Source organism: Nannospalax galili, unplaced genomic scaffold (genome assembly GCF_000622305.1).
Source record: "Nannospalax galili isolate Female #2095 unplaced genomic scaffold, S.galili_v1.0 scaffold324, whole genome shotgun sequence".
In the NCBI taxonomy this organism is placed as follows: Eukaryota; Metazoa; Chordata; class Mammalia; order Rodentia; family Spalacidae; genus Nannospalax; species Nannospalax galili.
Window position 1 is genome coordinate 4,298,552 of NW_008353027.1, and position 27,432 is coordinate 4,325,983.

The 27,432-nt window shown below is 41.0% G+C and overlaps 1 protein-coding gene across 1 annotated transcript in view; it reads left to right on the forward strand.

The window, feature by feature from the left end:
• The window catches only part of Crybg1 (crystallin beta-gamma domain containing 1), a 215,123-nt gene that overhangs the window by 176,461 nt on the left and 11,230 nt on the right, over window positions 1–27,432 (forward strand). The window contains exons 9-18 of the mRNA XM_008850301.3: window positions 5,926–6,052; window positions 8,886–8,921; window positions 10,505–10,662; window positions 12,584–12,710; window positions 12,800–12,945; window positions 19,224–19,350; window positions 19,544–19,576; window positions 20,480–20,592; window positions 22,514–22,643; window positions 26,158–26,297. Of these exons, the coding sequence (XP_008848523.2) occupies window positions 5,926–6,052; window positions 8,886–8,921; window positions 10,505–10,662; window positions 12,584–12,710; window positions 12,800–12,945; window positions 19,224–19,350; window positions 19,544–19,576; window positions 20,480–20,592; window positions 22,514–22,643; window positions 26,158–26,297 (1,137 nt within the window). The remainder of the gene's footprint in view (window positions 1–5,925; window positions 6,053–8,885; window positions 8,922–10,504; window positions 10,663–12,583; window positions 12,711–12,799; window positions 12,946–19,223; window positions 19,351–19,543; window positions 19,577–20,479; window positions 20,593–22,513; window positions 22,644–26,157; window positions 26,298–27,432) is intronic.

Below are 27,432 nucleotides of genomic sequence, written 5' to 3' on the forward strand. Positions count from 1 at the left end.
TATATATATATATTTTTTTTTTGCAGCTATTGTGAGCGGGAGTGTTTCCATGTGCTCTTTCTCTGAGTGCTTGTTATTGGTATGTAGAAAGGCTATAGACTTTTGTAGGTTAATTTTGTAACCTGCCACTTTACTGAATGTATTAATAATTTCTAGGAGTTTTCGGGTGGAATTTTTGGCATTCCTTAGATATAATATCATATCATTTGCAAAAACGGATAATTTGATCCCTTCTCTTCCAATTATTACTCCTTTAATTTCCTTCTGTTGTCTTATTTGCTCTTGCAAGAGTTTCAAGCACTATGTTAAAGAGAAGTGGGCATAGTGGACATCCTTGTCTGGTTCCTGATTTCAATGGGCATGCTTCCAGTTTTTCTCCATTTAGAATGATGTTGGCTGTGGGTTTGTTATATATGGCTTTAATTATGTTGAGGTATGTTCCCTCCAGTATTTTTTAAGTTTTAAAAAAATTTTATGTGTATGAGTGTTTTACCTGCATGTATGTGAGTGCACCTGTGTTGTGCATTGCCGTGGAGGTCAGAAGAGGCCTTCGGATTCCCCTGCAACTGGAGTTTAGGACGGTTTGTAGACACCATGTGAGTTCTGGGAATCAAACCTGGGTCCTCTGCAAGAGCAGTTAGTGTTCTTGACTGCTGAGCCATCTCTGGTTTTCTTTTTTGGTTGTATCTTTACCTGGTTTTGGTATTAAAATGATGCTGGTTTTATAGAAGGAATTTGGAAGTTCTCCCTCCATTTCCATCTTTTTGAATAAATTAAGTAGTATTAGATATAGATCTTCTATATAGAATTCTGTTGTAAATCCATCTGGTCCTGGGTCTTTTTTTTAGTCAGGGGGATTTGTATTGCTGTTTCAATTTGCTGATGTGTTATGGTTTTGTTTACGATGTTAATCTCTTCTTGGTTTCGTTTTGGTGGTTCCCATGCCTTTATACATCTGTCCATTTCTTTTAGGTTTTCAAATTTAGTAGCTTTTTTTTTGGTCTTTTTGAGACAGGGTCTCCCTGTAGCCCCAGCTGTCCTGGAAGTCACTATGTAGACCAGACTGGCCTTGAACTCACAGAGATCCGCCTGCCTCTGCCTCCCTAGTGCTGGGATTAAAGGTGTGTGCCACCACCCCCAGCCTGGCATATTTTTTTTAAAGTAATCCCTAATAATGTTCTTTATCTTTCTGGTGTCTCTTGTGATGTTTCCCCTTTCATCTCTGATTTTGTTGATTTGGAGGTGCTGTTTCTTTCTTTTGGTTAACTGGGCTAAGGGTCAATATTGTTTAGCTTTACAAAGAACCAGCTCTTAGATTCATTGACTCTATTGTTTTCTTTGTTTCTAGTTCATTAATTTCTGCTCTGATTTTTGTTATTTCTTCTCTTCTGCTGGGTTTGTGTTTCATTTTTTCTTTCAGCGTGTCCCAGAGGTTTTGTTGTGTTGTATTGTCCTTTTCATTTAGTTCCTGGAATACTTTTATTTCTTTCTTAATTTCTCTTTTGACCCATTCATCATTCGGGAGTGTGTTGTTTAATCTCCATGTGTTCATGTGGTGATTATGGCTTCTTCCTGTGTTGATTGTAAGCTTTATTGCATTGTGGTCTGATAGAATGCATGGAATTATTTCAATCTTTTTGTATTTGTTGAGGTTTGTTTTGTGTCCCAGTGTATGGTCGGTTTTGGAGAAGGTTCCATGGGGTGCTGAATAGAAAATATATTCTTTGGTGCTTGGTAGATATCTGTTAGGTCCATTTGATACATATAAGGTGTTAATTCAGATGTCTCTCTGTTAACTCTTTGCCCTGTTGACCTATCTAATGGAGACAGTGGGGTATTGATGTCCCCTACTATTAATGAGCTGGGATTAATCTGGGTCTTAAAGTTCTGTGGTATTTATTGTTTTTATGAAGTTGGGGACACTGGAGTTTGGTGAATATATGTTCATGATTGTAATATCTTCTTGATTTATTGTTCCTTTGATCAGAATGAAGTGGCCCTCTTTATCTCTTCTGATTAGTTTTAGTTTAAAGTTTATTTTCTCATATACTAGAATTGCAACGCCTGCTTTTTTCTTAGTACCATTTGCTTGGTATATTTTTTTCTATCCTTTAAGATATTGTCTGTCCTTGAAAGTGAGATGAGTTTCTTGCAGACAACAAAAAGATGGGTTTTGTTTCTTAATCCATTCTCAGACCTAGTCTGTGTGTGTTGTTATCATCTAGACTGACTGGTCGGTGAAACTCGTCTTCCTCCCTCCAGTACTGGGGTTTTGGGTGCATACAGCCATGCCAGGCTGTTTTTTACATGGGTGCTGAGCCATCTTCCAGCATTGTCATGCCAGACTTCTTAAGACTTCAGCAGCTGTCTGAAAGAATGGATTTTGCAGCCGGGCGTGGTGGTGCATGCCTTTAATCCCAGCACTTGGGAAGCAGAGGCAGGCAGATCTCTGAGTTTGAGGCCAGCCTGGTCTACATAGCGAGTTCCAGGCTGGCTGGGGCTACAGGGAGACCCTGTCTCAAAAAGACCAAAAAAAGAAAACGGAAGAATTTTCCTGAGTGATTTCCTCATTATCCTCTATTCCCTGAGTTTTCTACATACTAAAAATTAAGTCTAAAGGTATGATTAGATTTAGGTGAGTGATTTTGGCAAGGGTCCTTCATGTGAGGTAGTGCCATGTATTTATGCTGTAACACTACATGATGCCTAACTACCTGCCTACCAATGATAAAAGTTTGCTTGGTTTTCTGCCTTCCATATCTCTCCTTGCAAAAGTTAATCAACAGTTTTGAATGACCTCATATTTAATCTTTCAGTTGATTTCCGTAAATAGCCAACACTCATGTTCAGCTGTATCTCTTAGGACTCAGCTGGGCATACTAAGCTTAGTTTTGCCTTCCAGGAGGTACTTATAAGTTACTTGTTCTAAGAACAGGTAGATATGACCAGTTTTTCTTACGTGACTCAAAGGGTATTACTAAAAGAATAATAATGCAGATATTTTAACATACATGTGAATGGTCATCGTTTAGCAGTGTTCATGTTTCTTATGAATACATGCATGCACATTCATGTTTGTTAAAAAAATAAACTCATTCTTTATTTAATGTGACTACAAAGCCTAGTTTTTAATGAGCAAAAGCTCATTACCTGGATATAAAGGAAAAGGGATACAGTCAGTATCTTTAGGAACAGAAATAGCATTGCCTGAAGATAATCCCCCCCTCCTCGTAGCTTCATGAATGAATGTATCCTGCTAGCACAGAATTTAGGAACATCATTATGCTTTGTGTATGAACTTTCAGATTCCCAACAGCACCTAGCACATGTGAATGTCTTTTTTTGAGTTACCAACATGATCCCTAGCACTGACTCACTTAAGGAGGACTCTCAGGACAGTCTTGCAAAAGTATTAGTATAAACTGTTCAGTTTCTTAGCAAATTTCCCTGGCCTGCCTTCTATATTGTATAACTAACCCATATGCTTCAAAGAAAGTGAAATTTTAGCATCAGATAAACAAATCCATTACAACTTGGACTAAAGAAAGGAAGTGTCATGGGAAGGGTACTGCCACAAGCATTTCAAAATTTCCAAATCACCTGGTCCTCAGCCTCCTATCCTGTTTATGAAAAATCAAGCCTATTCATTTGTGAAGGAGTCAGACCCTGAGACCTTGGACTCCTTAGGCTAAAACAGAACAGAATTGACAGGTATGGTGGTGCATGCCTTTAATCCAAGAACTCTGGAGGCACAGGCAGGTAGATATCTGTGAGTTCCAGGCCAGGGCTACATAGTGAGACCCTGCTCAAAAAACAAGCAAGCAAACAAACAAAAACCTGAACCAAAAAACCAATAAAAAACCCAGAACTTACTACAGAACTACCATCCTTAGCCAGGGTGTAAAACCCATGCATAGCTTGCTGGAGCCAGTGCTGTGCTCCACAGTGTGTGCTGCCTCCCTAACTGTCATGGTTTAAACATAGGCAGTTAAAGTGTTCCCTCATAGTCTCTATCTTCTTGTGATCTAGGAGGATTATAGGGGTATTTGAAAGACAACTTCTTTTTACCCCTCAGTTAATTTCTTTTAAAGTGTAACATTTGTATAGAAAAGTACACAAAGAATCTTAAGTGCATAATTGAATGTATTTTTGTAAGTGAAAAATAGAACCTTCCAGCATCTCAGAAGCCCTTTCATTCAGGCCTCCTCCTGGCTCTTTCACTACAACCCTACCTACCCAGACCCCTCTCCTGAAGTAACTGTGATCTTGCCTTTGAACTCTGTAGATTAGCTTTGATCCCCACCAGTAACTACAGGGCGGCCCAGCCTTTTGTGTATACATTGACCAATGTCAGTAGGTGTCTGGTGGTAAGTCCCTGGGGAATTAGTCTAATGCTGTTCCAGGGGTGTCTTTAACATAAACTATCACTAAAATGGGTGCTGGGCCAAAACTGGGAATAAGAGAAAACCAACAGGATCCTCAGACCCTGTTTGGCTGTGAAGAGTTTCATTTAGAGTTACCCCCTTTTTGGCACAGTGCCTGGGAACATAATGAAGTAGAGTACCACAGCTTGGTGGCTCAGCCAGACTAACCAAATCATCACCAAGAAGACTGTGGATGTGGGCCTGGGGGTCAGGGAAAGAAGGATGGGAAGGGGAGGGGATGAAGAGAGGGCAGGAGGGAGGAGCTTGCATATTTCTGAGGGGACAGTCATATCTAATGTGTAAGCTTCTTCTGCAGCAGCATCACCTTCCCAGCGCCCTCCCAAGAAGGGAGGAAGTCACAAGACTGCAGTCAGTTCCAGCAGGCATTATTTTATGGTTCCCTGGCTTTAGCACAGTAGAGGGTGGGGCTGCCATTCCCGGACCCAAGCAGTAGTGACAGCCGACAAGCCTGATAGAAGTTGTAGCATTTCAGTACCATGAAGATTAGAACCAAGAATGCAGAAAGTGCTGCAGCCTCTAGATGGGCAGCCCTTTGGACCTGAGGACAGCAGTGTACATGGTGTGCGTTGAATAATGCTGACAGTGAGCATCCTGAGTGACTGTGAGAAGAGCAAATTATGTTTGGTGCACTCTCTGCGGTGAGAAAAAAGTGCCATGGAAAACTGGTTGGGAGCTGGGATCAAAGGTCAGCTTGCAGCAGCCCCACCTTAGGTACTTAGAGCTGAGTCCATGGCCTTGGCACAAGTGACTTAACTTCACCTGTAAAATGGGGACAAGAGCATTTCTTCCTGGTAGTCCTATTGTGAGGATTAGCCAAAATTCTGAACTGCATTCCTTATAAGCTTTTGGGAGGTGTCAGCTGTTATTAATTTTTGATACCATGAAAAATGATTAGGTGGAACACTGGTCTTTGTTTACAAATGAAATATCACCTTAAGACAAGGTTTGAGATTGCCCAGCTTGGCCTCTTTTAATTAAATACAGTGCAAAAAAGGAAACTACTTTTCTTATGTGAAAGTGACGGAGATGTTTACACTCAGAAGCAGTTAATAATATGGCTTAAAATAAGTGGTGAAGGCTGGAGAGATGGCTTAGCAGTTAAGAGTATTGGCTGTTCTTGCAGAGGACTTGGGTTTGGTTCCCTGTATCCATATGGTGGCTAACAACCTTCCATAACTCTAGGCCCAGGGAATCCGATGCCTTGTTCTGGCCTCCTCTAGCATTGCATGCACAGGTGCCCTTACATACATGCAGGAAAAAAGTCAGACCAAGAGGAGCACAGCACAGCCGGTCGTGAGGCGGGGGGCTCCGGGGCTCCCTCCCCTCACTTCTCCTGAACACCTGCATGCTGCCATACACTGTGTGGCCAGACCTGCCTCTGTTCTTTTCCCCTCTTGTGGTGGGGTCCTGTGTATCAGAGAGGAGGGAGAACAGATAAATGACGAGTTTCTGTTTCTTTCCTTCCTTGGTGGCTATTTAGATGGCTGATTTATGAAGAACCTGGATTTCAGGGTGTCCCTTTTATTCTGGAACCTGGTGAATACCCGGACTTATCTTTCTGGGATACAGAAGAAGCATACATCGGATCCATGCGGCCTCTGAAAATGGTAAAAATGAGATGGAACTCAGCATTCTGAGCAGCGAATCTCTATTAACTTGACATCAGTAATCTACAGGGTGTGACTTTGAAGCACTAAAACTGCCTTTTATTGTTTATGACATATATATTGTATATATGTATATATAAAACCTATCATAAAAATGTAGGTGTCCTGCCTGCTGCTGGATAGAAATAATAGAAGCTATAACTTACTAAATGCTACAGCCAAGAAAAGTAGGCAATACTATGCCCTTTGCCTTGAAGGCACTTCGGCCTTGCAGGGCTGCAGATGGGTTCGCAAAGCTGAAGCCCAGTGTTGGGTTTGGAAATGAAGAAAGAAAAGAAGTGTTAAAAAACAGGAAAAATGATAAATAAAATTCAACCGATGGGAGGAGTGGCAGAGAAGATCATTAGGAAAGCTTTATGATAAATGATGTTGAGTCTCAAACAGGAGCAGGACTATCATAGCTGGAGCTAGCAAAGAATGCATGGGAGCCAGGGCACAGAGCTGGAAGGGGAGGGGCATCCTGAGGACCAGGAGACTGGGCTGGGCAGCAGCTTAAGACTAGCTGGGGCTGAGTGCCAAGTACTTGTCCTCCCAAGAATTTGCCTTAGAGCCTTGTGCTGCTTCCTCTCTTACCCCATATTTTGCCTCTGTTCTGCTGGAATGAAGGCTTTGTGAGGAACTAGGTTGCCACAGCAGGATATGGTGTGTGCCACACAGAGGTGGGTACTCACTGAACGCTTGAGAGAGTGAAGCCCCTGCTACCAGTGGTTAGTGGAACTCCACAGTTGTCTGTAGAGCCCGACAGACAAATTAGAAAGTTATTTTTAATCTCCATTTTACCCCTTCTGCCAAAGCTTTGATTTGGTTATCTGTGTATCTGAAGACCCTAATGCAAATGATTGGAGGGTTTTGTTTTCTTCTAAAATTAAATCTACTTTCAAAGAGCAACAGTTTTATTAATTTTTCTGAATGTATAAAAGAGTTGCTTCACCCTCCGTAATTCCAGTTCCAGGGGATCCAACAGAGCCTCTTCTGCACAACACAGGTGCACTTACCTACATGCAGGCAATACATGAATACACATAAAATTAATAATAATAATAAAAGTTGCTTCAGGTTTAGAAAGCAGTTTGTGAAAGCACTTTAAACTGAAGTTTACTGTGTCTGAAAAAGATTATTTTTGGAGAAGATTCTTACTTGGTTGTATAAGTTCTGTTTTACTGATAAAATCAGCCTTATTTCCTCATGACGGCAGTTCATTTGGTCCATTTGAACACCTTAGGCTGCAGATATTTTTGTTTCATTGAGACAGAGTCTCTCTACATAGTCCTGTCTGGCCTGGAATTTATTATGTAGACTCAGAAGGCCTTGAACACACAGAGACATGCCTGCCTCTGCCTCCCAAGTGCTAGGATTAAAGGTGTGTACGACCACACCCAGCTTTGTTTTTTTATTATTTTTTAATGCATATAAGCATATTGCCTACACGTATATAAGTGTACCCATGTTGTGCAATGACCATGGAGGTCAGAAGAAGGCTTTGGATCCCCTGGAACTGGAGTTATTGACAGTTGTTAGCCTTCATGTAAGTGCTGGGAATCAAACCCAGGTTCTCTGCAAGAGCAGTCCGTGCTCTTAACTGCTGAGCCATCTCTCCAGCCTTGGCTATAGTTTTTTTAAGCTCTTACAGATACTTTGCTGAAGAATCCTCTGACTTCCCCACTACTGACTTTTAACTCAACCTATTTAATATATTTATGTAATGCCTTTTTCTGTGGTTTTAGAATTATTTACTTTTAAAAAGCTTTTATAAAATATAGCAAACCCCTCACTCACCCTTTGAGATTTTTAAGTGTTATCTAATAGTTTGCATTAATCTTTCATGCTGTGTGAACTCCAACACTTTTGTAGGCTATGGTTTGCAAAATCAGATGCCTCCAGGGGCCAGGCCAGAAATACAAAGGGTGAGGCTGCTGGGAGGGGAAAGCAAAGGGAGTGGTGGAGAAGCCAGCCCAGCCTGTGCCAGGACCAGCCTGTGCAGGATTAGCAAGTACAGAAGGTGAAGTTTGCCACCTGTGAGCAGTCCGGTCCAAAGGTGTCAAATCTTAGGGTTATTTTGTAGAAGTGAGAAATACAAGTTTTAGGAGTTTAGTGTAGGAGAATTCCAAGTTTGAGGCTAGCCTCGGCTGCATAGTGAGTGGGACCCTGTCTCAAAAGAACAAGAAAACAAAACAGCAAAAACCAGCACTGACTCCTGGAACACAAATTAAAATTGTATGAGAAATTTTCTGAGTTTAAAAAAAAAAACAAGCCGGGGATGGTGGCACATGCCTTTAATCCCAGCTCTCAGGAGGCAGAGGCAGGTGGATCTCTGAGTTTGAGGCCAGCCTGGTCTCGATAGTGAATCCAGGCCAGCTGTAGCTACAGGGAGAACCTGTCTCAAAAAGACAAAAAAAAAAAAAAAAAAAAAAAACCCAAACAGTCAAAAACCCCACAAACCAAACCAAGATGCTGGCATGTAGCTCAGTAGTAGAGTGCTTGCCTAGTATATACAAGGCCCTGGATTTGATTATGCAACACTTCAAAAGCAAAACAAAAACAAAATGGAAGCACACATTTCACATGCGTATTTAGCAGAGGGTGACTGTGTGAGTCTGCTGTAGCTGGTCTCCCTCACATCTTTATTTCTATTTGATCATTTCAACACCATCGAATGTAAGTTAAAGCAAAGCAGAATGTAGTCAGTCCCTCTGTGAGGTTCAGCTACCATGGATAAATGAAACCGTGAGGCGTCAGTGAAGACCGTTTTTTTACTATGCTGTTTCTCTTTCAGGGTGGCCGTAAAGTTGAATTCCCTACAGATCCAAAGGTAAAAAGCGAAAGTGTGTGTGTGTGTGTGTGTGTGTGTGTGTGTGTGTGTGTGAGAGAGAGAGAGAGAGAGAGAGAGAGAGAGAGAGAGAATCTTTCCATTCTATCTCCATGAAGATGATGCTAATATGACATCCATGCAAACCTCCCTCCCACTTAACTACAGCTGGAAGAAGCTATCCCAGCTTCATGTGTCATGCACGCTTAAGGCTGGAATATGCAGACAGCACCAATTATAGCCAAGGCTCACGAGCTTCATTGTATTAACTTTGTCATATGTGGCAACTGTAGGGCCTGTTGCTTCTTACCACCAACCAGGAAGACACTTTCTCAGGACTAGTTCTTTCTACTCCAAAATGCTCTTTTTAAAAAATTTTTTATGTGTATGACTGTTTTGCCTGCATGTGTGTAAGTGTACCACATGCATGCAGTGCCCATAGAGGCAAGAAGAGGGTGTCAAATACCCTGGACCTGGGGTTACAGATGGTTGTTAGCTGCCATATGGGTGCTGGGTATTGAACCTACCTGGGTACTCTGGAAGAACAGCAAGTGTTCTTCACCACCGAGCCATCTCTGCAGCCCTCCCAAATGTTCTTTCTGCTCTTGGTTTTCGGCATCTGTACATGCACTTTGATGATGTAGTTGTTTTTATTTTAAAATCAACTTTGGAATCCTCTGGATTTTTGCCTAAGCAAGAATCTAAATTTCAGTTTTCAACATGGAAAAAAAGCCAGTTATTTAAAATTGTATCTTTTAGCTGGGCATGGCAGCACATGCCTTTAATCTCAGTAGGCAGATCTCTGTGAGATTGAGTCCAGCCTGGTCTACATAGTGAGTTCCAGGCCAGCAGGGGTTGCAGAGAGACCCAGTCTTAAAAAGATAAAAACAAAATTATCTTTTTAAATCTTGGCTTTGGACTGATCCTTACCAGGGGCAGGAAGAAGGGAAGCCTAATGATTTTTGATTTTTGTTTATATTATTAGATGCTTCATATGATTAGAAAATTTTAATTTGTATTAGACAAGTTACTGCTATTATTGTTACTTATTTTCGTGTGTGTGTGTGTGTGTGTGTGTGCGCATGCATGCGCGCACACTCTGGTGCTTATGGTCAGAGGACAAGTTGGCAGGAATTGGTTCTTTCCTTGTGCGCGCGCGCGCATGCATGCGCGCGCACTCTGGTGCTTATGGTCAGAGGACAAGTTGGCAGGAATTGGTTCTTTCCTTCCATCATGTGGGTCCCAGGGACTGAATTCAGGTTATCAGTCTTAGCAGCAAACACCTTTACCTGCTGAGCCATCTTGCTGGCCCTGTTTTTGTTGTTTTGAGACAGGGTTTTGTTATGTAGCCCAGGCTGGCTTTGTCTTGGGATTCCTCCTTTATCATCCTCTTGAGTGCTTGGATTACAGGCATGCTCCACTATGTCTGGCTTGTTTTTGTTTTTTTGTTACTGTGTCTTTCGGTGCTAGACAAGTGCTATACCACTGAGCCATACTCCTAGCCTGTTACTGCTATTAAATGACAGATCCAATGTTTAGCTATTTATCTTCTCACAAAGTACTGATATATCTCATTTCTGTTGCAGGTAGTTATTTATGAAAAGCCTTTCTTTGAAGGAAAATGTGTGGAGCTAGAAGCAGAAATGTGCAGTTTTATCATGGAAGAGGGTGAGACAGAAGAAGCGTCTGGAAATGGTCATTTGCCATTTACGTCGGTGGGGTCCATGAAAGTTCTGAGAGGCGTGTAAGTAGAGGGGTGACTGGTAAGGATCTCTCTTCCTTGGTAAAATAATAAAACTCCCCCAGACAGTGTTCTTGATTCTATAGTATGGTGATGTTTATTTGGAGAGTAGGGAGTAGTGGAAGGTTGGGCCCCCCAGGTCTTCACACATGCCAGGTGAGAACAAAGGGTCGGCAGCCGGGTCTGGGTTTCCACAGCTGTGTACAAGTTCTCCTCAGTCTGGACGGCTTGAGAAGGAGCTGGAGGGACTGCTGTGGGGTGGTCCAGTGCAGGACTGCTAAAGTTAGTCTCTCCAGACTGATTAAATTTATTAGAATTACGTTCCAAAACTAATGAATTTTCTTTCTAATTTTTATGATTTTTAAAAATTTCATAGATCTTGCCATTTTTTATAGAAGTATACCCTGAAGCCATAATGTAAATAGGCAAAAATCATAATATTTTAATTACTATTTTAAGAAAGTCTGTTCAGTTTTCCTTGCTGAGGCTAATTTTAATTCTTACTACATACACACGTGTGTACCCACATACTCCTTTAGAGAACTTTAACATGTTTCTTAGGTTGTTTTCTTGGGCAAATTCTTCTTTTACTTTTTTTAACTTAAAAAACTTTATTGAGAATTTCATACATGCATTTAAGGTGTTTTGATCAAATCCACGCCCACGCTCTCCCCTCCAACACCTCATATTTCCCCATCACTTTTTTCTGACAACTTGTGTTCTTTTTTTTTTTTTTTTTTTTTTTTAATGGGGATTTTTGCTACTCTAACATTTCTTCTCTAAAGAGGTAACCCTAAAATCTTTTAGGGATTAGATAAGAGCTCCCAAATACTTTTGTCATTTTTGGCCTTTGGAACAGAGGCCCATGGACATTTTGCCTTTTAGCCAAGAAACTTGCTATATTTTTGGGGGGTCTTTTTACCCTAACTGTCTAGCCAATTCCTACCTCCTATTCTTATCACACCATCCTCTGAAGAGGTTACCCAATTTGCTGACAGGGAATTGGGACACAGACTGCTCTGGCTTCTTCCATTGAGCAAATTCTTCTAAATACTAAATAATTCTAATAATAACATAAATTTATATATTCTCATAGAAGTTAGAAAATTTCAGTTGTAAAACACACAATCCAGCCAGGCGTGGCGGCGCATGCCTGTAGCCCAGCACTGGGGAGGCAGAGGCAGGTGGATCTCTGTGAGTTCAAGGCCATCCTGGTCTACATAGTGAGTTCCAGGTCAGCTGGGGCTACAGGGAGACCCTTGTGGGTCTCTCTTCTCTCATGGGTCGTTGGTCACCGATCCACAAGAATAAAGGGAGCAGAAGCGACAAACAGGGTTAGGATGGCCGTGAATACAACAGAAAGAACTTCTGGGAGTCAGCTTCAGTGAGACAGCTCGTTTATTGAGGGGGGTTGGAGGGAAGATACAGAGTGAGGACGGCGGCCAAAGCTTCACCTGATAGGTGTTCATAGTCTGCTTTATTTACATGTGGCAGGAGGACCCTGTCATGTAGATGGGGAGGTGGGATTGACTGGCTCTAGTGCAATGCCTAATTATCATACAGGAAAACCAGGGGCAGCATTTGCAGGGAACTATGTCAAAGGTCATGTTCCAAATAAGATCAGGCATCTGTGCTTGGAAACACTTTCCAAATAAGGTCAGGCAGAGAGTGGGAAGCCCCTGCTAAGAAAGGGAGTCCTCCATTTTGAGGAAGCTCAGAGAGTCGTCCAGACATAGTGGACTATGACCTTTAATGGCCAGGTCCCCCAACAGACCCTGTCTCAAAAAGACCTAAACACACACACACACACACACACACACACACACACACAATCCTGTCTAACTTTATACTTTGTCAATGAAACTTGTATGTAGGAAGCATTTTAGATGTCTAAGAATCACTACTCTGGCTCTTTCTCTTGCAGTTGGGTTGCTTATGAGAAGCCTAACTTTACTGGTCATCAGTATTTGCTAGAAGAAGGAGAATACAAGGACTGGAAAGACTGGGGAGGTTACGATGGAGAACTTCAGTCTTTACGACCTATATTAGGTGTAAGTTAAAGAAAAGCTAATGGCTAATGCTTGACCTTTTTTGGGTAATGGCTACTCTTTGAAATTTGATTTTTTTTTTTTCTTAATAGGATTTTTCAAATGCTCACATGATCATGTACAGTGAAAAAAACTTTGGATCCAAAGGTTCCAGTATTGATGTACTAGGAATTGTTGCTAATTTAAAGGAAACTGGATATGGAGTGAAGACCCAGTCTATTAATGTACTGAGTGGAGTGTAAGTGAAATAATGCTGTTGGGACTTAACTGGTTTTTTTGTTTTTTTTTTTTAACTTATTTTATGTGTATGAGTGTTCTGCTTGTATGTGTGTAAGTGTACAACGACTGTGCGATGCCCATGGAGTCCAGAAGAGGGTATCGGATTCCCTGGAACTAGAATTACTAACAATTGTTAGCTGCCTTGTGGGTGCTGGGAAGCAAACCCAGGTCCTCTGCAAGAGCAGCCAGTGCTCTTAGCCACTGACCCACCTCTCCAGCCCCAGCAGTCAGGGTTTTAAATACGGGTTTCACCTTGGTTTCTGTTAAACTGATAGTCTGTGACACAAAATAGGTAGTCAGTAAATATCGTGCAGATAAACATCAATTCAGTCACTTAATATTTATGGCCATGCATTTTCATAGTTGATTTAAAAATATTTCTCATATAACTTTTTTTATCATGAAGCAGGCTTTTGGGTGCCATGATAGAAACACACAGATCTGTTGTCCTTTTTCTGCCTGGGTAGATTGTGTGTTTCTTGTGACAGGAATTAAATAAAAAGAGCAATCTAACATTAGAACCTGAGATTGGGACAAAGTCCCATTAGGTTTTCCTACAGCTCTCTGCCTGCTCTTGTGTTCTTTCACTAGTATTCTGGCATAAAGTAATGTTTTTTTGTTGTTTTTTATTTATTTTATTTTATTTTTTTTTCTTGAGACAGGATCTCCTTTGCAGCCCTGCTAGCCTGGAATTTGCTATGTAGACCAGGCTGGCCTCAATCTTACAGAGATCCTCCTGCTTCTGCCTCCTGAGTGCTAGGATTAAAGAGGTGTGCATCACCATGCCTGGTTCTAAAAATAATTTTTTAATTTACCTGGAGTTAGCAATTGAGTGTTTTATTGTTTTTGTGATAGAGTCTGCCTATGCAGCTCAGGCTGGCTCCCAACCTGCTGTGTATCCCAGGTGACCTTGAACTTGGACTCCTCCTACCTCAACTTCTCAAGTGCTGGAGTTTGAGGCATGCACCACCTTGCCTAGCCTACTACTTTATTAATGGCAAAGAAAGGTTTTATTGAAAAATGACTAATGAAAGAGATGATTCTACATGTAAGTGACTGAGCCAAGTGACTAGGACTAAGTGATAAAAATGGAACTGAAAAGTCCTGGAGAAGATTTTTTTCAGGCCAGGCATGGTGGCACAGGGTTTTAAACTCAGCACTAAGGAGGTGGAAGGAGGAGAACAGAGTTCAAGACCAGCCTGGGCTATATAATGAGATCCTGTCTTAAAACACCACAACAAAAAGTGATCGACAAAAAAAGATGTTGCTCAGGCATGACTGAATGTTAGGGATCAAACAGACATCCCGACTTGGTCTCTGTCTGACCTGGCTTATTCTGTCTTGGCTTTACTCTAGGTGGGCCCTCTTCAGCCCTCGTCACTGTGGCCCATGGCCACATCTGACTTTTGTTCTCTAACATGCACAGGTTCCAGGTTTGCCTTTGATTCCCTAGTATGGATCATAAGTACATGCCAGAACTAGAGAGGTGGCTGTGCCTTTGTGATGTGCTCATCCTTAGGGTTAATCCCTGGAGATATAGGGTCCATCCCACAATAGATATGAGGAACAGGAACATCAGAAAGAGTGGATAAATGTCAGATGTCCATTTTGGGAATCACTCATTACAGGGAATCATTTAATCATTTTTGTGATCCAGGTGACATCTTTTCTGATTTCTTGTGAGAATGTTCTTAAAAAGACATAAGAAAAAAAACTGATATTGGTTCTATTCAAAGTGGTTGATACTAGCCTATTAAATCAGTCTAGACTAAAGTCTGCTGCATTTCATGTGACCTCCCCTAGGAACCCAGAATATTTGACTTTTATCTATAATATACTATTATTGTTAGTCATTATGTCCTGTTGTTTGTGGTTCCATCTTGGCAGAATGGTATCAGTGACTTTTGGATTCTATTTTAAGCAGAAAATCTTCAATTGGGTCTTGTTCTGGAGCCCTAACATTTGTAGTAGATGTCTACCAAAGGCAGGAGTCATCTGAACACATGGCAGAAGTCACTGAAAATGGTGTGTGGCACCACAATATTTCAGATTGCCCTGCAGCTAATTATTTAGGAAAAAAATACAATGAGCAGCTCAGTCCAGAGAAACAGCTGTACATTTTGACACTCACCAAATGCATTTGCTCATTAGTCACAGACTAGTCACTACTCTAGCAAAGGAAGCTGAAGGATGCTGGGTAGATGTTTATGTAGGTCATGCTGTTAAGCATAGAGCATCATTTTGCCCTGCTTATCCAGCCTTTCTTTCCTTCTTATCCAGCCCCTGCTTTTTTTTTTTTTTTTTTTTTCCTAATCTGTGTGTTTCTATTTTCAGCCTTTCCAAGTTATATTTCCTATCCTGGTTTTTTTGTTGTTGTTGTTTCTTTGTTTTTCTGGTTATAGCAGTTGAGGTTTGGTATTAGGGGAAGTTGAATCTCTCTCTCTCTCTCTTTCTCTCTCTCTCTCTCTTTCTCTCTCTCTCACACACACACACACACATGCACACACACACACACACAGACACACACACGCACATGCACCTTTCGATGCAAATGGGCTTCCGTATTCCTCAAGGCCAGCTGCGTCCTCATTTTCATTCGGTTTGTCATTTAACAAATATTTATTGAGGTCTGTTCTGTGCAAAGTATTTATTATACCCTCAGAGAATTTACAGTATTTATATAAAACATGATTACTGCGACAAGAGGTCGAGATTTAAACACTCTGGGAATAGACAGTTGAGAGGGAAGAGCTCTTTGTCTGAGCTCAGCAAGCCTTGGTGCAGGAGTACTCTGAAGCATTGCAGCACGTGAAGTTTAAGGTATGCCAAAGGGAAGGAGGATGACTACCCTGTTCATTTTTTTAATAGTTTCAAAGGAAATGTTTTGTTTTAATGGCTTGATTTTTATTTGTAAATAAGCAGATTAATTTGGTTCTTTGCTTCTTAGCACGGATCTCAAAATTAGAAAAAACCTTTCATTTTGCATTGTTTTGGTGTTTTTGAGTTAGAATCTCACTACATGGCCCAGGTTAGCTTCACTCAAAGGCCTCTCAAGCGTTGGGGGTTACAGGTGCATGCCAGTATGTTTAGTTAGAACAAAGCATTTGAAATTCTTGTTCTGTAAAAGCATCTCCCTGGAGGCTCACTGTCACAGGGTAATAAATCTCCTGTGTAGAAAAGTAATCATTAGCTGTCAGACATATTAGGAAGGATGCTCATGAGACCAGCTGAAGCTTTTTGGAACTTAATGGAATACAAAGGTGATCCCTTTATATCCTGCTTTTCAGCTTCTAGCTCTGTGTTATACTCTTGTTCAAATGCTAGAGACTGGCTTTTTTTTTTTTTAACTAGGAGCAAGGTGAAAGATTTCTAAAGTTTAGATAAAAATAAGGGTTGTTGTTTTAAGTTTTTCCCGTCAGTCTTCCACAGAAGGGCAGGTTTGCCTTCTGCCCCTGAATGCCGAGCTGTTGTTCTACCAGGCTGGGATTCTCAGTTCGTTATTTCTCTTCCTCCCCACGGCCTTTCTTCAAAAACAGTGGTATTGATTCACATGCACAGGATTCATTTGCGCAAGCCTGTGCATATAAGTGGATCCTACCCTGTAGATCCAGCAGAGACTCTCAGATCAGGCTGTTGGGATTTCTTCCCCTCTCCCCCAGTACTCCCAATTCAGTTAGCGATGCCCCATGGAAGAATACTACTCTTGAACAAATAACATCTTAAATACACTGTTTCTTGCTTCCATTTCAGTGAATGAGGCAGACTTACCCAGTGTTAGGTGTTTACTTATAAGTTGTTCATTTTAATTTCATTGGAAAATGAAGTACCCACACTTATTAGTTTAATAACAACAACAAAAAGGAATTGCCAGACCGTCATTGAGCCTCAGGCTCATCCCCTCTGTGGTATTCAATCTTTCTCTCTTCACTGATGATTTTCCCTCTTTGATGTTAAACAAAAAGGCCTTAAGCCAAAGTGACACTCCAAGGCTCCCTGCTTTAGTTGCTTCCTAACATCAGACTTACCTGAGGGCTGTGTGCAGAGGCATCCTGGTGCCCTGTGCCCTCACCAAGTCAGCACTAGGACCTCAGCCAGCTCTTCACTTACAAATGAAAAGACACTTTCACAGAAGTTAAGGGACCTCTTTAGCATTCCTGAAGGTTAATATCAGGATCACAGCAGGAACCATGTCTCCTAACTCCTCACTTCACAGTGAAAAAGGTTCAACTCTGAGATAGGGTGGGGAGGCACATATTTTCTGCAGTTGTGACTCAGTCTCTCCATTCAGATGGCCAGAGATGAGTGTGCAGATGTTAGCTGTTAAGCTCTTGAATACTTGCTTCTGCGGTGTTCTTTTTCTTCTAGATGGCTGTTCATTTCTTGAGAATAATCTTAGATGTGTTGTTTCATTCAGCCCTTTCAGTAGTGAAATCTGAATCTGTTTCAGTTATGGTATAGTATCAGGACTCTAGTTTGCTTTGCTCAGAGAGGCTGGATCAGTGACAGTAACGACTCTGGGACCTGTGATTTCCTTCACACAAGCCATTTATTACAAAATTCAGAGGGTTTTTATATATTACAAGGAACTGGCAGTCACATGGGGTTTGGCAGTCACATACAAAGATTTAGCGTACAGAGAAACAGAACATAGAGCCTTTTAGTTGGCATCAGCAGGATGCTTAAACTTTTACTCAAGGTTACTAGTGCCTATCCAGTAGTTTATTGGCCACAATGTTTTCTTTCTTAGGGCTAAAAGTATGGTAAACTTTTAGCTTTTTTCAGCTCAGGAGTAAACCTTTAACCTGGCCTAATCTCTTAGCTAATGATAGCTGAGTTATTTGTTCAGGACAGGGAGATGAGCTAAGGACTGTTGACCAAGATGCTTTCCCACAGAGCAGGGAGCCTAAACTTTTGACCTGGCTGCTTTTCTTTTGCTAGCCCTGCAGTGTTCTGCAAGACAGGGACATCAGAGCTGCTGTTTTCAGTGCCCCTCCCTTTAGCAGAGAACTCTAGCTTGGACTTAAAAAGTTTTAGGCTCATCTCACCCTAGGGCATGTCATCCTGGTTTCCTACAGTACAGATTCAGATATGTTTGACCAGGACAGTAAACACAAGGGAAATTTTTTGAGTACATGGTGAGCGGGTCACAAGTTGTTAGTTATGTTCTGGCCATTAACTGATTGAGAATGCCAGTACCTCCTTAGAGATTTAGTGGATATGAAAGCAATTTGGAAAGTTCTGGAAATTTTGTGTGTGTGTGTGTGTGTGTGTGTGTGTGTGTGTGTGTCCTTTAAGCTATGAGAGGATCATTAGAACAGGAGATTAGCTGAGGAGCAGACACTGAGAATCTGTTGAATGGTATAGAATTGGAAAGCTTTTTCCCTTCAAAGACATCACCTTTGCATGGAAATAGCATCCATATGATGATTTTACTGATTTTTCTTCACTGAAATCCCTGAAGAGATAACATGAAAACATAAGAGATTTGTTTTTAGTATTCCTGGGAGCTATATTAGTCTAGCTTATTATATAGTTGTGTCATATAACACAGTATGTTGGAAATACTGTTTGAAATAAATTTTCCTTAGCTGTATTTTTTTAAGCTTTTAACTTTTAGTCAGTGCGGCTTGTTATGTAATCAAGACGTAGCTTTTTATTACATCTGTTTGCAGAAATCTTTTAATGTTGATAACAGAAAGAGTTCCTGCTTATAAAAAAAAAAAAGAGATAGATTCTTTTTGTTTTATTTTGCTTTGTTTTTTGAGACAGGGTCTCTCTGTACCAGCCCTAGCTGGCCTGGAACTTGTTGTATAGACTGAGCTAGCCTTGATCTCATCTCACAGAGTTCTGCCTGCCTCTGCCTCCCGAGTGCTGGTATTAAAGTCATGCACTACCAGGTCCAGATAGATTCTTTTTAAAAAGCTAATGTATTTCCTTGGAGTGAAATAGAAAGAAAGAAAAAAAAACCCACAAAATTATCCTCATTGGTGCTTTCTTGAGGACTAAGAATTCGATAATTAAGAATACCCAAAAAATTTACACAGAGGTCCTCTTTTGTATACTATTTGGGTTTGTCATGTTGACAAAACCAATCTGCTCCTAAATATTAGTGGAGCACCAGAAAAAAATAATTATTGATTAGTAAAATAGGTGAAGTTACTGTTTTTTGTTTACCTGGGCATGTGAGGAGGTTTCATATGTAAAATAAGAACTTTAACCAGTGCTTTATTCCTTCAGGTGGGTAGCCTATGAAAACCCCGACTTCACAGGAGAGCAGTATATTCTGGATAAAGGCTTCTATACCAGTTTTGAGGACTGGGGAGGCAAAAATTGTAAGATCTCTTCTGTTCAACCCATATGTTTGGTAAGGAATTAATTTCTTACATGAGAATATTTATCTCAATTCTGGTGTTCTGTCATGCGCTTCTGGTTTGTGTAATATTGATTGCCACAGAAAATACTCTGGGATTATTTTTAGCAGTGATTGCTAGTGTAGAAAAAATTAATATACCTCCTTCATTCATTTCTTTTTCTCTTCTTTTAAAAAAAATATTTAGGATTCATTCACTGGTCCAAGGAGACAAAATCAGGTAACTTTCAAATAGTCTATTTTTTATAATTAGAGGGTTTCCATCAGAAAGATGAACTTGTGTGTAAATATCAGATGTTTAGGACCTTTTGTTAATTTTACTCATTTTTATGCCTGAAAACATTTTAAAGATAAGGTATATGTTAACTTTATTGCTTAACTGGTAGCACAGGTCCAGGTCTAAATATTTCCCATGTAATACTTTTATTACATAAAGGTGAATTTAATTTCATTACACTGAATTATTTTTGTGAATATTCTAAGATAAATATTTCAAACAATAGCATATAGTTGTCTTGAAAAACAATAAACTGAACTTTCACATTTGCTGTGTCTGTCTTAGCAAGCATTTTATATGGTCTCATTCAAGTCTCTTGATTCCTGACTCTCAAATCAGTTTCATTGCTGCGTTTGGTATTTAGGATTTTAATGCAAGTGTTCAGAATATCATAATTACAGAGGCGTGAACACCACTGTAGCCTCCTTTATTGGCATATACATGATTCTAAAAAGTCAGCAAGTATCCTCCATTGAGAGGGAGGGAAACTATACTGCTTGTTTCCAAAATATAGACTATTGTTAATTGTAGAACCAATGAACAATTACTTTGGGCCACAATAAAGCTTTAAAATGCCTCATAGCTTGTAACGACAGGGTGTTCTCTAGAAAGTTGCCTCTGTTGTTAGACTGTCCTTTGATGTCTCTGAATTAAATAGTCATGAATGGTACAACAAACCTGTTTCTAATTGATAATTATGTTCAAGTAGAAAATTAAAGGATTTATAAAATCCATACCAATTTACTGCAATGAGAGTTGGCAGGTCAGGTTTGGGTCATCATTTCAGACGCTGAGTTAACGTGTTCAGGAAAATGATTTCATGTATTTCTGTTTCTTTCGTCAAAGATTCACTTGTTTTCGGAACCACAATTCCAAGGTCAAAGTCAAAGTTTTGAAGAGACAATAAATCAAATTGATGATTCATTTTCCACTAAGTCTTGCAGAGTTTTGGGAGGCAGGTAAGCAAACAGTGAGTGGCAGAGCCAGATCACTGGGGTAGAGGAGAATTCATACCTTGGCAAGTCTTTCCTGACTCCTGTTAGGTATTGTGAAACTCCCACAGCAGTTGGGAAGCTTACTTTGCAGCATCTGGGCCTAGATGTCAGAGGGAGAGTATACCAATATGGGCTGGAGAAGCTGAGGATCACCTCAGTGTGCAGGGGGATTCAGACCAGATCCTATGTTCTTAGCCCACTCCATCATCTGTAAAAGTGGCAGGATCTGGATAATATCCTAGGTATTTCCAAAGGCAGATTTAAAAAAATTTTTTTTAAATTTTTTTATAGGCAGACAAGAGTAGGATCGGCACTCTGCTTGACAGGCAGGTACAGAAAAGTGCATGGCTGGAGAGGCAGTGGTGTGCACGCTGAGCAGGGAGCAACGCCCTCCCTGGCTGGGAGGACTTGTGCTGGCAAAAGTGAAGCCAGCCTGCACTAGGGGAGGGGAGGATCTGGCTGTAAAGAAGTCCCCTCCCTACCCCAGAAAGCAGACGTACAAATTTGACAGATGCCATAGGAAACAGATCAGGGGTTGGGAGTAGCACTGAGCTCAGTGTGCCATGCTGAAAGCAGCAATTTCATACAAGCTTCATTAGGAATGGGAGAGTGGAAAGGTCAGAGAAACTGAGGAAGGCCACGGGGCAATCTATAAGAGGCGATGAGAATGAAGTCTAATGATAGTAGCTAGAGCGTCTTTAATCGTACTGTTCATTAGTGTGAACATTATCGTATGGTTCAGCACTGCACAGTGAAAGAGCACTGACTTTGTGTTCAGATACAGACCAAGGGTGAGGCTTGACACATGCCTCCACCCAGCCCGTGCTCTTCTACCCTGCTACTGCCAGACATGTATATATTTTATTGCTTATTTACTGCCTGTCTCAGCTTACTAAAGTTTAAAACTTCAAGAGAGCAAGGACTTTGTTTTTAGCAAAAGAAAAATACCTAACACACAATTAGTCTTCAGTGAACATTTGTTGGATTAAAAAGAAAAGCACAAACATCTTTTAGGGAAGCACAGCAAAACACCCTTTTATCAATAGTACTGAGGCCTGGAAAGGCTAAGAGACTTGCTTAAGTCACTGTAGTGACTGGTCCACTTCACAGGTATTGGAAGTGAGGAAAAAAGGGTATGAAGCATTTTCAGAGTTATCAGTATAATGTAGCTGGACCTGGTGACTCAAGCCTTTATTTTATTATTTTATTTTTATTTTTTGTCTTTTTGAGACAGGGTCTCCCTGTAGCCCCAGTTGGCCTGGAACTCGCTATGTAGTCCAGGCTGTCCTTGAACTCACAGAGATCCACCTGCGTCTGCCTCCCAAGAGCTGGGATTAAAGGCATGCGTGACGGGGTTCAAGGCCTGTCTGGGATGCAGAGTAAGCTTAAGCCTATCCAGGAAACTTAATACAACCCTGTTCAAAAAGTAGAAAAAATGAGGGCTGGGATATAGGTCAGTGGTAGAACACTTGCCTAGCTAGCATGTGTGAGAGACCCTGAGCTCAGGCCCCAGGGGGCAAAAACAGTAGATCCCAGAGACTGAAGAGGTATGAAGGTTGAGGAGGGATCCTTTGACAAGGGAAGAGTATCCAAGGCCTGGTGCTACAGTGGCTGGGAGCATGATGACATTCACGAGAGGAGTAAGGGGGGGGCTGGGAGGTAAAAACATGGGTCATTTCCAACTACAAAGCTAACCAATTTATGAATACTGATTTGTCACAAGATGAAATTCAGCAAATTCATCCAAATGTTTATGAAGTTTTTAAAAAGCACTGTTAACTGTAAGCTTTGTATTTATGTTATAGCAAACTGCCTCTAAAAATCAGAGTTCTTGAACAGCAATACTCAAATGGTATACCATGTGTGTTGTTTTTTCCTACTGTAGTTGGGTTGCTTATGATGGAGAAAATTTCTCTGGCAACCAGTATGTGCTGGAAGAGGGCCACTATCCCTGTCTCTCAGCAATGGGATGTCCGCCTGGAGCATCTTTGAAGTCTCTTCGTTTTATAGATGTTGTGAGTATATCCCTATGAATATAGGGGTATAGAAGTGCCTGGCTCACAGGGAAAATCAGCAGCTCGAACTTATGCCAGGGTTAAAGGTGCAGTAGTAGACCAGAGCTTTCTGGCCTGTGACCAGTTCTTTATATGTCTGTGACACAAGAGCCTTTGTTGCTGTTTCTGAAATTTCTCACTAGGGAATTACTTACTCACACCCAGAATAGTTATGGGGTAGCTCAAGGACCTTCTCCCATCTTGTTTTCTTCCACCTACGATCTGACTTGTGTTTCTGCTCCCCTCCCCTTCACAGACACATGTTCTTGGGTATGGAGGATACAGCTCGAGGGTTCTCAAATGTCTGTTTTCAAAAGACCCGGACTTAGAACTTTTCATTTTGTATGAACATTGTCCTACAGCAGTCTTCACTCTTACAGACACACCTCATGCTTTACATTAACCTCTTTGAAGAGCAGTCCATTTTGCTGGGTGTACAACTAGTTTAGTGACCATAACAGTCCCAGTGTTCCACACTACTTCCTGAATCCCGTGGACTGTGTGGAAGGACATCTCTTGGGTCTATCTAGGGTGGAAGGGGGCCAGATTTCACTCTGTGCTGCCAAAGTCCTCTCAGACTCCCGCGGAGCTTGAGAGTTCCCTTCTCCGACACCGCATTCTCCATCTTTCTGATTTTGTCAGCTTGATGGAACAGCTTGATTTGTATTTCACTGTTAGTCGATTAGTCTCGCATGCACTTGTCATTTGGGGTTTCATCTGTTTCTGCTCTTCGGCCAACTCTTTATGCAGATTCCTGTTCTTTTGTTGTTGCTGATTAGCGGAAATGTATGATTGGGTCTGTCATCACTCTGCTCTTTTCGAGATTTTTCCATCTGCTGACGTCTCCCAGGTCATCAACTATGTCCTAATCCAGGCTGCAGTGCCCACTTCGGACCAAGTCTTTCATTCTGATCTAGTCAAAGCAATATTCAAGTACACAAAACCACAAAATCATGTTCACATATTTCAGTCTAGGTGTGTCTATAATTGTGGAAATTTGTATTAGTTTTTGATAGCTGATTTCATAACATGCTTTAAACATGCAAAGCTGGTGATTTGGGTCTTAAGGGGAGGAAGAACATGTGTGCTGTCTTCATATTACCTCTGCTTGCTTACATATTTAAATAATAAGATAATGGAGCTGGAAAGATGGTTCCGTGAATAACAGCACTAGCTGTTCTTGCAGAGGACCCGGGTTCGATTCCTAGTACCCACATGGCAGCTAGCAACTGTCATAATTCCAGTTCCAGGAGATCTGACACTCTCTCCTAACCTCTGCAGGCATTGCACGACACAGGTGCACTTTCACACATGCAGGCAATACACTCATACACATAAAATAAAAATAGAGTATTTTAAAAAATAATAAGATGCTATTGAGACATGAAAACAGTAGCACTGAAACAAAATAATGTGGCAAGACTCACTAATGTACAAGTAACAAATAATGGCATCAGCTGGTAGACTGCTTGCCTAGCATGTGCGAAGCCCTGGGTTTGAGTCCCCAGCACTGCATACACCGAACATGGTGGTGCACACTTGGAATCCCAGCCCTCGGGAGGTGGAAGGAAGAGGATCACAAGTTCAGGTCATCCTTAGCTACATAGTGAGTCTGAGGCCAACCTGGACTACATGTGACCCCATCTCAAAACAAAACACCACCACCAACAACAAGAAAAAACCCAGGTGATGAAATAAGACTTTTGATAGTTCACTTGCCTAGAATTCTAAGCTATCTGCAAGTGCGCATACGAAGTTTCTCAGTGCAATCCCTTCTTGGCATATCTATTCACATCATTCGGTCATAAAGATGATGCCCCTTTAGGTTTTGATTATGAGTAAATACAGATTTATCCAGAATGAGATGATACATTGTGGAAGGGGAGAGTATATATGTGTGTGGGGTGCTAGTGATCAAACCTGGGGCCTCCTGCATGTTAGACAAGCTCTGTATAACTGAGCTATGTCCTTAGCCCCGTACATTTTCTTTTCTTTTTAAATATTTATTTATTTATTTATTTATGAATGTATTGCTTGTATGGTAAGTGCACCTGTGTCATGCAATACCTGCAGAGGTCAGAAGACGGCATTGGATTCCTCTGGAACTGGAATTATAGATGGTTGTTAACCACCATGTGGGTGCTGGGAATGGAACCCAAGTCCTCTGCAAGAGCAGCCACTGCTCTTAACCACTGAGCCATTATTTATTTTTATTTTATGTGTGTATTTTGCTTGCATGTATACAAGTGTGCATGTGTCGTGCAGTGCCTGCAGAGGTCAGAGAGGGCGTTGGATCCCCTGGAATTGGAGTTAAGGACAGTTGTTAGTAGCTATGTGGGTGCTGGGAACTGAATCTGGGTCCTCTGCAAGAGTAACCAGTGCTCTTAACTCCTGAGCCATCTCTCCAGCCCCTAGCTGGAGTTTCAATTATAACTTCATACTTCAAATTTGTTAAATGTTTCTGACAGTAAATTTAATTAGTTAGGACATTTTTTGGCATGCCATCTCAGCAAAGTACAGTAAACATACAAAGTGGTTTCCTTGTATGTGTTTAATCTAATCCCCACACCATGCAGCCTGCCTGCACACATTAATCTGTTGTTTACTGATAGCAGACAGACTCTCTCCTACATGTCCGGGCATATTCACATAAATGAAGCAGTAAAGTGCCTCACCCTTGCCACAAAACTTGAAGCAGGTGGGGAAATCCCTGTAATCCTCCCCTGCTTTTTGATGTGTCACTCATGATTTTAGGAATATCGTCATCAGAGCCTAGGGTCATAGGGCCTGTAATTGGAAAACAAGCACAAACTCCAACGTTTCCTTTGTCTTAAAATCAGTGGACTTACGTGCTGTTGTCCTGTGTAAAGTGGTTGTGGCTTCTACTTTGCTCCCCTTCCTGACAGCGATTCCTACAGGAGGCTTTGGAACATGAGTATACAGAATTCTTGCCTTATTGGCAATTAAAGTGGGCTAAAAAAAATCCAAAACACCCAAACAAAACAAAACCAAGACATGAGAAAGTACATGCAAGGGAAGTTTCCTAGATCGGGCAGTGCTCCCGCATCACTAGACACTAGGCTGCCACAGCACTGTTTATGTCCGCGGCTTTCCAGCCCTCCTTACTCCACTGGGAAACTCTCCTAAGCTGAGAGTAAATTCCATCAAACTTGTTGATGTTCCATGCGTACCTCTGTTTCTCTAGGCCTCGGATATTCTGCTACTCTGCTTTAATATGATTTACTTTAACCTGCCTTTAGATGCAATAGCAAAACTTCCTGCCCTTCCATCCTTCCTCCCTGTACCTTTGGAGCTGGAAAACACTCAAACTTGGTGAGAGTTTATGAATTGGCAAAACCTGGCCAAACTTGTGCTTTGTCTTTGTAACTAGATGACTTTCGCATAAGCTTTGAATTGTCCACATAAGCTTTACATTATTAACAGATGATAATAAAACATACTTGTTCCCAAACAGGAATTTTCTGAACCAACAATTATTCTTTTTGAAAGAGAAAATTTCAAAGGAAAAAAGATTGAATTGAATGCCGAAACAGTTAATCTCCGATCCCTGGGATTCAACACTCAGATACGCTCTGTTCAGGTTATTGGTGGCATGTGAGTGAGTTACGTACTTGTTGACCCCCAAAAATGGAATGTTTTCTTCTATCTCGTTTTTTTTTCCATTAAGAAATGTGGTCTTCCTGTGTAGCCCAGAGTAGCCTTAAAGTCATGATCCTCCTGCCTCAGCTTCATGTGCTAGGATTACAGGGTACAAGGTGTGATATTTTGATACACATATCACTTCAGATATGTGTCACTTCATGATTATAACTCAACTTCACATGTTCTTTTAGCTATTTTGAAATGCACATTATTATCACTATAGTCATCTTCCTGTGTTGTAGATCAAAACTTATTCCTATTTAACAAAACTTTGTATCTATTGACTAGTAAGGCCCTTTACCCACTTCACCCACCACATACACCACTGACTGCAGTTATCACTTATCTATCACTGAGTTCAGCTTTGCTAGACTTCGCATGTAACTAAGATCATGCAGTATTTGTCTCTCTTTGCCTGACTTAGAACAATTAAGTTTGAACAGTTTTTTTTCTTTCTTTCTTCTCTCTTACCTTAAGTGAACTGCCAGAGAATGCCTGATTTTCTGTATGGGTCAATAATTATACAGTTTCATAGTATACTATAGTGTACTTTTCTTGGTAGGTAAAGCCATGTGTAAAGCATCAGTCATTTATATATCTAGATTTTTTTTTTTTTTTGCTTAAGGACTCAAAATCCCTAGGAGAGTGCTTCAGACACAGTGCTCAGCAAATTTATTGAGCTCTTTTTTTCCTAGCAAGTAAGAGAGAACTAGTTTTCCTTATCTTTTGAAAGGCCAAGTTCTTTGATTTTCAAGCTAAGAGTAAATGTTTCCTTGACTGGCAGATGCTGTATAAATTATTAAAAGTCAAGTTGGGGGGCCAGCAAGATGGCTCAGCAGGTAAAAGGTGGTCACTGCACAAGCCTGATGACCTAAACTCAATCCTTAGAATCCAGGTAAAGATGAAAGGGAAGAATTGATTCTATAGAGTTGTATCCTGGTCCCCACACACATGCCTCAGTGTGTGCCACCTCTCTCTTTCTTGTCACCTATTATTGAGCTCTTTCTCTCTCTCTGATACACACACACACACACACACACACACACAAAAAAAAAAAAATATAAAACACAGTTTTTTTGAGGGAGAA